This window comes from Gambusia affinis, linkage group LG07, assembly GCF_019740435.1.
Source record: "Gambusia affinis linkage group LG07, SWU_Gaff_1.0, whole genome shotgun sequence".
Classification (NCBI taxonomy): domain Eukaryota; kingdom Metazoa; phylum Chordata; class Actinopteri; order Cyprinodontiformes; family Poeciliidae; genus Gambusia; species Gambusia affinis.
The window spans coordinates 23219368-23227455 of NC_057874.1; the positions used below are offsets into that span (position 1 = coordinate 23219368).

At 33.4% G+C, this 8088-nt stretch overlaps 1 protein-coding gene across 1 annotated transcript; it reads right to left on the minus strand.

Annotated features, from left to right (window-relative positions):
- Positions 1-281: 281 nt before the first annotated feature.
- On the minus strand, positions 282-1745 carry LOC122833940 (odorant receptor 131-2-like). The gene is made up of 2 exons (XM_044121934.1): positions 1596-1745; positions 282-1049 (listed from the first exon to the last, which is right to left on the minus strand). Exons 1-2 carry the CDS (start codon positions 1743-1745, stop codon positions 282-284), a joined length of 918 nt encoding a protein of 305 aa, XP_043977869.1.
- Positions 1746-8088: the final 6343 nt, after the last annotated feature.

The following is an 8088-nucleotide window of genomic DNA, read 5'->3' on the forward strand; positions in this document are numbered from 1 at the left end:
CCTTATTGATGCCTGCTCTAGACTCAATATGACATTTTTACATCTTATGTTAAACTTATAGCTTAAAATTCTGAAGTCTGCTTAGAAGGATCATAGCATTCTTTTTAGGTATTGATTATTGAGGAGTTTAAACTATTGAACATCACAATGACATATATGTTTACTCAGAAAAACACAAAAAATGTAAGAGAATGCACAAAACCTTATTAATTTTTTAGATTAATACAGGTCACATGAAAAGACTGAAAAAACTGGAGAGAGAGATATATACTCTATTAATATCACTGTAGGTTCACCTTACATAATAAATACCTTTTTAGATGTTTCCTGAAGGTTTTGTCCCTTATGCCATAGATGAGTGAACTAATAGATCTTGGTAATATTTGGAAAATTATATAACAAACAAACAGAGAATCTGAGTAATACTTAGGAAGCCATTGCAACACAGCCTGTTTCACCAAGTGTTCTGCATATGTTGCCATACACAAAAGAAGCTGAAGCCCATGAAGGAGGACTGTGTTCCTTGCCTTTTTAGCATGTCTATTTGCTGTTCTTGCCGTAAATAGTATGCGGAAATAAATGAAAAAAATAATGCACCAAACGAGAACCAGATATATAATATAGGTAATATTTCTTCTCTCTATGATTCTTGGACTTCGAAAAGCAGTTTCCCTTAGGCAAAACACTTGTGTATTAAAATAATCCAGTGGTTCCGTGGCCAAGGTAATGAAGAGATCAGGGAGAACAGACACCAAGCTGGTGATCCAGATTAAAGAAATCAGCGCCCTCGTTCTCTTGATCGTGCAGATCTGAGCGTGGCGGAGAGGGATGCAGATGGCGATGTAGCACTCCACTGCCATGCAGGCCAGGTTCAGCGGGGTGTTTTCAGTGGTGAAGAGGGCAATCAGTATTAAGATGCAACAGACAAACACATGGATCTTGTAGAGGATGTAGCTAATGATGAACAGCGCAACAGTCAGCGTTACTTGGATCATGTCATTGATCACCAAGTGAACAAACAGGATGTACCGGGGATTTGTGTTGAAGATCTGGAGAAAAACAAAAAAAAACAGCACATTATTGTAATGATGCTTATAGTAGTCAAGAATTTACATTTCATGTTGAATGATGAACTAAATAATTGAGGTTTTGTGCAATACTGTTGTGACAAAAAATTTCTGTTGCATGTGTTGCATGACAACTATTAATTTACATTACAAAAATCTGGTCTTTATGGAAAAGAGGCCTGAAAAAAACATTGTTTAGAAACCCTGCATTGAAAAATGGCTTTTCTAATAAACTCCTAACACTAAATGGTAAAAACTTTAAACATTATGTATCATTTTCCTTCCACGTGACTTTTCTATACTACTTTGTGTTGGTCTGTCAAATTAAGCAACAACCAACTATATTGTGGCTTTAACATGAAAGAACATGTAAAACTGAAATATGTGAGTACTTTTGCAAAGTACTGCATTTAATATTCTGCTTCAATTTAAATGTAAAACAAACTGAACATTACCATTGGTTTTATATTCAACTTAATTCTGAAATTACTGCATGCTGAAGGCAATAAATATGATTAAAATAATGACCTGGTTTCCGCAGAAAGTATGAATGAGTCCTGCATTGATGTAGTTGATGGAAATGCTAAGAACCACAACAATAACATTCTTAATCACAGCCTTGGTGAAGGAATCCCGATAATCTGGAACTCCTGTTACATTAGCAATGGATATATTCATCTTTTCAAGCCTGTAAAGGGAAAAGAAGAAAGTTTTTGTTTTTTTTTGTTTACAGAGATACAATATCAAAAGTGAGTTTTTTTTCTGATTTTCATAATAGTTGATGGTTGAACTCTAAAACCTGTAAAGGTGCATAATTCTGTTAGCACTGCACTGCTGATGCTGACAAACCCACACTTGCCTTGTGCTCAGAAGTTAGGTTTTGGCATTTTGTACATCAAGTTGTAAAATTGCTTAGATTTGGAACCACACCACATTGTGGTTCCAAATGTGGTGTGGTGCCCATCAGTGAATCTTTAGAAAATGCTATGATATCTCTTTTAACATTCAGTCCTTCTTAGAGGAATGATACAACAATAGTCAGGGGCTCTTCTTAGTTTTACTATCCTGGCACCCTGCTTTCCATTAACACCAAATAAAAATAATCGTTGCATAAAAAACCTTTTTTAACTGTCATGAAAAGGAAAATAATCAACTTCAGTTTGAACTTTTAGGCTCTCAATCATTAAAAGCATAATATTACAAAAAATGTAATGAGTTGGAAGAAAAGGAGCCTAACTCCATAAATTCATTCACACCTCTAAGCAAAATCTGGGTAATTCCACTGAATGTCTATGTAAATAATAGACTTTTACATGAAGATGTAAACACAGGACATGTTCAAGAGGAAAAATAGAAGCACTAACCTTGAATTCAGGGTCATCACATCAGCTAAAATTATTTTTGTTTGTTTTGTTTTTTGTTGTTGTTGTTGTTTGGCTAGCTTTTATCAGGATGGTTAAAATGTGCTAAAGACATCCAATTCAACTCAGTCAGCTTGCTATTATTGTGTGTGAAGATTATTTTTTTCCCTTGATTTAATGCCAAGCCTACAGGATATTTGATAGATTAAAACAGCACTAATACTGACATTCTATTCTTTATATAGTTTGGATGGCATCAGTCTAAGGGTTCATTGGCGTGCATGGGCATACGTACAAACTAGCAGCCCTCATTATTCTGTGTGTGGGCGTGTATGGTTGTGTGTGTATATTTTACTGGATGAAATGTCCAAACTTACAAAACCTACCATATAGTATCTAAATATTTTACTGATCTGTCACTGACACAGTTTAAAAAAATCATGAATACTTGTTCTAGGTATAATAGAAAGAAGAAGTTTGAAGTAAGCTTCAAACTTCTTTTTCACTTCTGTTCCCAGTTCTGTATTTGTTCAACATGTCAGTTCTGATGTAAAAGCATTTTTTTCTTAAATTTTTGTCTCTTATTTTTATGAGCTTTTCTTCAGAGGCCTGCATTAGAATGTAAATTCTTATCATTTTAGAAAATATGCTTACATTGTTCAAAAATGTTTAATGTTATTTTTTAAGAAAATAAAATAAACTGTTTTGTTAAAAAGGAGTTGTAAGGGGTTGTGAACATGCTTATAGTACTTTTTGCACGGGCTATTTTTGCCATTTGTGCTTATAATGGATAGTTTTAGATTTTAAGCAAGGACACAACATTTCAGTAACCATATGGCTTAAGATTTCAGAGAGAGTTTTAACCAGCTCTCTTTGAATGTGCAACAACAGTTTTATGAAAAAGAAATATGGTTTAGATTTTTGTTTGCATTTAGTGAATTTATTAATTCTTACTGCAGGCCCTGCAAGTTTGACTTTTTCTGTTATGATTCATAAGTTGAAACTTCTTTTGAAAACTTGCATTGTTGTTGCACTCACTTCTACTGGCAATACTATTGGGACATCCTGACATTTCCAGTAATCCTCAGAGTTCAAAAGGTAAGTCATGCTCCAGGATGAGCAAACAAGCATCTCAGTAACTCTCTTTAGACTCTAGTCGTAAAGGTCAGGCACAGAGAGGTGGGTTGTTATTTGGGATTCAATGTCTTATCCACAATAAAACAACCCAGGGGATCTACTAAATGAGTCTTTTGAGAGAGGTTGTTGTGAATGCTATTAAAGAATCAGCAAAGGGAAAATTAAGGTGATTATTTACTTGAAATGGCTGTCCCAATTAGGAACAAAGTTTAACATGTTTGCAAGAGAACACATGAATAAGGTTAATGAGATTAGAAAGATTGTTTTCAAACAAATCCTCTCCACAGAGAGTTTTTAATCAAATCCACTAGGACAGCAGCTTTGTTGCTTACTTTGTTAACTACTTTTCACTTTGTTTAGTTTATTCTGAAATTAAGTTGTCCTGTAACTGGTGAGCTCCCAATTTAATCTCTCTGTCTCAGTCACTTTTCCACTGGGCGTCATTCAGTTGTCTAAAGTCAGTGTGTCTCTACAATCAGCCCCGTGGGGGTTGAGAAGTTCTGCAAGTGCTCCAAATTTCAAACTTCTATGATAAAATTAGGGATTGTGACTTTCAATTGTAAGAATTTTTTACTTTGGTATACAAACTCACTTGAGCAGTGAAGTTGTGCAAAGGCCAATTGCAATTTGAAAACCTGACAGTATTCAGGTTAGCGCTACAATTTCTGTTGACGTTCTGATCAGCATTGTTACTTTGATACGGGTGCCACAAGACCCATTTCTCTTATTGGCTGTGACACCATGTAGACGATAAAGTGTCTAAAAGTGAGGCTTTTGTTAAATATGCCTCTGAGGTGTAGTAGTTTCTTATTCCATACAAGCCCATTTTACAAACCAGTGCACTTGTAGCACTTGGCTAAAAGTATTAAAAGTAATGCTAAAAGTGTCTAAATTGGTGCCTAAAATGGTTTATAATTATAGTATTTTTGTAGGATGTATCTGTAGTTCTACAGTCACACCAGTAGATGGCAGTAGTATCACACAGAATCGTCAACCAGTTTCGCCATTTAGTTCCTGTGTGTAGGACAAGGGACATATCTAAAAGTTGAAGGACTGTGGCCCACAAAGAAACCATTGTCATAATATATGATATATTGACCTTAAATGACACCTCTTCTGCCTTACTTATGTACCTACATTAATTTATTATGCAACTATTCTTTCTCAAGATTAGTAACCAATATTTCTCAGAAATATTTACTTCTGTTAGAAATCACACTATAGCTGTATAATTGATACTTTGGAAAGCCCTGACACTCTACATGCTCTACACAGACTCCACGGGTCATTTTAACGAACAACTAGAGACAATTTTATTCAGACAGGCTTTTGCTTACTGTTGCTTTTTCTTGTATGTTTTGTCTTTGAGAAGCAAACTGTGATATGTCTGTGAAAGGTTTATAAAAATAAAATATTTCCAAACAACTTGTTTCATATATATCATAGAATTGATCGAGATAAGTTTATTTGACAAAGAAAAGTTTATTAAGGAACTTAAGTTCAATACAGGTTATATATACAAGACTGAATAACAAAATTAGAAGTATAGGTTTCACTGAAAGCTTTGCACTTTGTACAAAGTAGAAAGTCCTTTGGTGCTTCCAAAAAGTTTGATCCCTTATGCCATAAATAACTGAACTAATGAATCTTGGTAGTATTTGGAAAATTATATAAGAAACAAACAATGCATCAGAACAGTTTCAACATAACCTTTATCGCCAGGGGTGTTGCGTGTGTGTCAGGCCTGCTTGTGCCTCTCAACAATAGCATTTAGCAACCTTGATATTAACTGAGGTTTGTAGTATCCCTTCCTGAGTTATTGGTCATTTAAACATTTCCCAATTAAACCTCAGTACACATTTGCTAGATTATTTTCTCCTGTGAAGATGTACTTGTTTTCCCTCACTTTTTCAATTAAAAGTGATTGATTCACATAGATAGGGAGCTGCGATTTATGAGATTAGTGGCCAATTCCTTCTCTAACATCATTATTTGTCATTGTTTGTCATTGTTTGTCAGGTTATACTCAATTCTTCATTTTCACTTTGGTCACAATTTTTGGAGTACAAAGTACCAGGCCCCTAGAAATGTGCTATCATGTTCAAGTACAATTATTATCAGATTCTGGCCCCCATTGCAGGCAGTTGTTGGCTTTGTTTCCAGTGAAAATTGGACTCAATTGGACCAAGGTGATGAGGGAATTCATTTATATAACCATCTTTAAGGTAACAAAACTGTGTTTGAAAAAGGTCCAGAGATATGGCTTAGAGTGGATTTATGTATTTAGGTCAAGTATTTTGTTATGATTCATAAATGCAAACTTCTCTTGCAAACCTACAAAGTTATTGCACTTACTTCTTTTTGCAATACAGTTGGGAAATCCTGACATTTCCAGTAATCCTCAGAGTTCAAAAGTCAAGAGATGCTCCAGGACAAGAAAACAACCATCTTGGTAATCCTCTTTGGACTCCAGCTGTAAAGGTCACACACAGAGGGGTGGGTTGTTATTTGGGATTCAATGGATTATCCACCATAGAATCACCAAGGGGTTCTATTAAATAAGTCTTCTGGGAGAGGTTGGTGTGAATGCTGTTAAAGAATCAGTAAGAATATGTCTGATTAGTTGAAATGGCTGTTCCAATTACATAAAACAAAGTGCAAATGATTAAGGTTAATGACATTAGAAAGATTGTTTTCACAAGGCCTTTAGTCAAATCCTCTAGGAGAGCAACTTTATTGCTCACTTGGCTAACTTAGTTCAGTTAACTTTATTTTATTAAGTAAACACAAATTAAAAATGCATGAATTTGTGGACTTGGTCAGCTTTGACTGGTATGTAAGAAATTCTAAAAATAAATAAGAAAAAACTAATCAAGATCCAGGATTTTAAAATAAAATTCAACATCATAAAATATAGCCTAAATTGCACAGAAATTGTTTTAAATTAAATACATTTTAGCTAAAATTTTAACTATGCAGTGTTTTAGTAAAAGAAATAAGAAAGTCTCCTATTTAAATGTAAGTAAACAGCTTGGTTAGTAAAAGAAAATATTTGGTGTTAGATTTTACTGTGTCAGTAAAAAATGTTTCTAAAAGGTTCCTATTTGCAGCAACAACCTATGCAAGCAGAATGAATTTCTATTATTCCTAAACAATGATTGTGAACCAGATGAAATCATTCCAAGGGCCATAAATGGTCCATGGGCCTCCATTTGGAAACCCTGGAGTTCCACCTTTTGATTGTTTAAGATATGAAATACAATTTGTTGAGATTTTCCAAGTTTGTTTCCTTAAGGAGGCCTCCCAGTCAAGCATGTGATTTCTTAATATGCAGATTGTCCATATTTTCTTCAGTTTAATTAACTTCAGGCAATGACTGTATCTTAGTTCAGCAGCTTTATGTTTACAGATAGGATCACATTACAACACTGAAGAAAATCTGACCCATTTCATGCTGAAAATGTGATGTTTAAGGGTTTCCTTCTTTCACAAGACTAGGATTTATGTGCCATGAAACAGTTTAGAAAAGGCTAGAAGAGGAAGAACAAATAGAGGTAATAGTTGTTACAAATTCTAATAAATTAAACACATATGTCAATAGACAAGACAGAGACCATGACCTGACCTTGATTTGAAGCTTGAAACTTTTTGTTGCTTCTTCTTTCTTCTTAACCAGAACTGACACTCATTGAAATTAAATTAATCTTTTTTATCTTACTTGTTTATGAAAACATTAAGATATTCTATTATCGGTCCTTTTTTTTTTCTAAATTTCAGATAAATCCACTGAAAGGAAATTTCTCTATTGACCGAGAGCATAACAACCTAATAACTTAGCAAATTAAAGACATTTGCTCAATATGTCTTTAATATTATATTACTATTACTTCTAATTACTTCTATTAGTTGTTTTTACTATTAGAAGTAAAAACGACTAATAGTTTTTACTTCTGTTGTGTTTTAAAAACACATCTTCTGTAAGTTTCTGGGTGAGATTTAATGGGCAATTTTGATCTTGTTTCGTCTTTCAAACTTCCAGTTTGGACAAAACATAAACATTAGGAGGCCCAACACTTTGATTTGGTTTAAGTCTAAGGCAATGAACTTTTCTCTTTTTCTTTACTATTAATGACAATATTCTCAATTTCTTGTTGTTCCCTTCCCTTAAGCTACCAAGATTTCTGAAAAAACAAAAAAACAAAAACAAAAACAACAAAAAAAAACAACAACAAAAAGAAACTGAAGTTGCTATACAAAGAGGATTATTTTATCTTTGGAAATTTCTGGTTGCAAAGCATGACATTATGACTTCCTCAGGTCACTTACAAACATTTGACTAAAATTCAATTTAATTACTGAATAAATAAATCCCTTTTAGAATTGTTAACAGCCTACAAATCTCTTATCTGTGGCAAATATATATATATATATATATATATATATATATATATATATATATATATATATATATATATATATATATATATATATATATATATATATATATATGCAGCAAAATGTTT

Bases quoted from the DNA above. Each gene is read 5' to 3' on its own strand.
- LOC122833940 (XM_044121934.1), bottom strand. From the start codon at position 1,745: ATGAATATATCCATTGCTAATGTAACAGGAGTTCCAGATTATCGGGAT. The intron at 1,050-1,595 runs GTCATTATTTTA...GTTTTTCTCCAG, and splicing joins ATACTTTCTGCGGAAACCAG to ATCTTCAACACAAATCCCCG.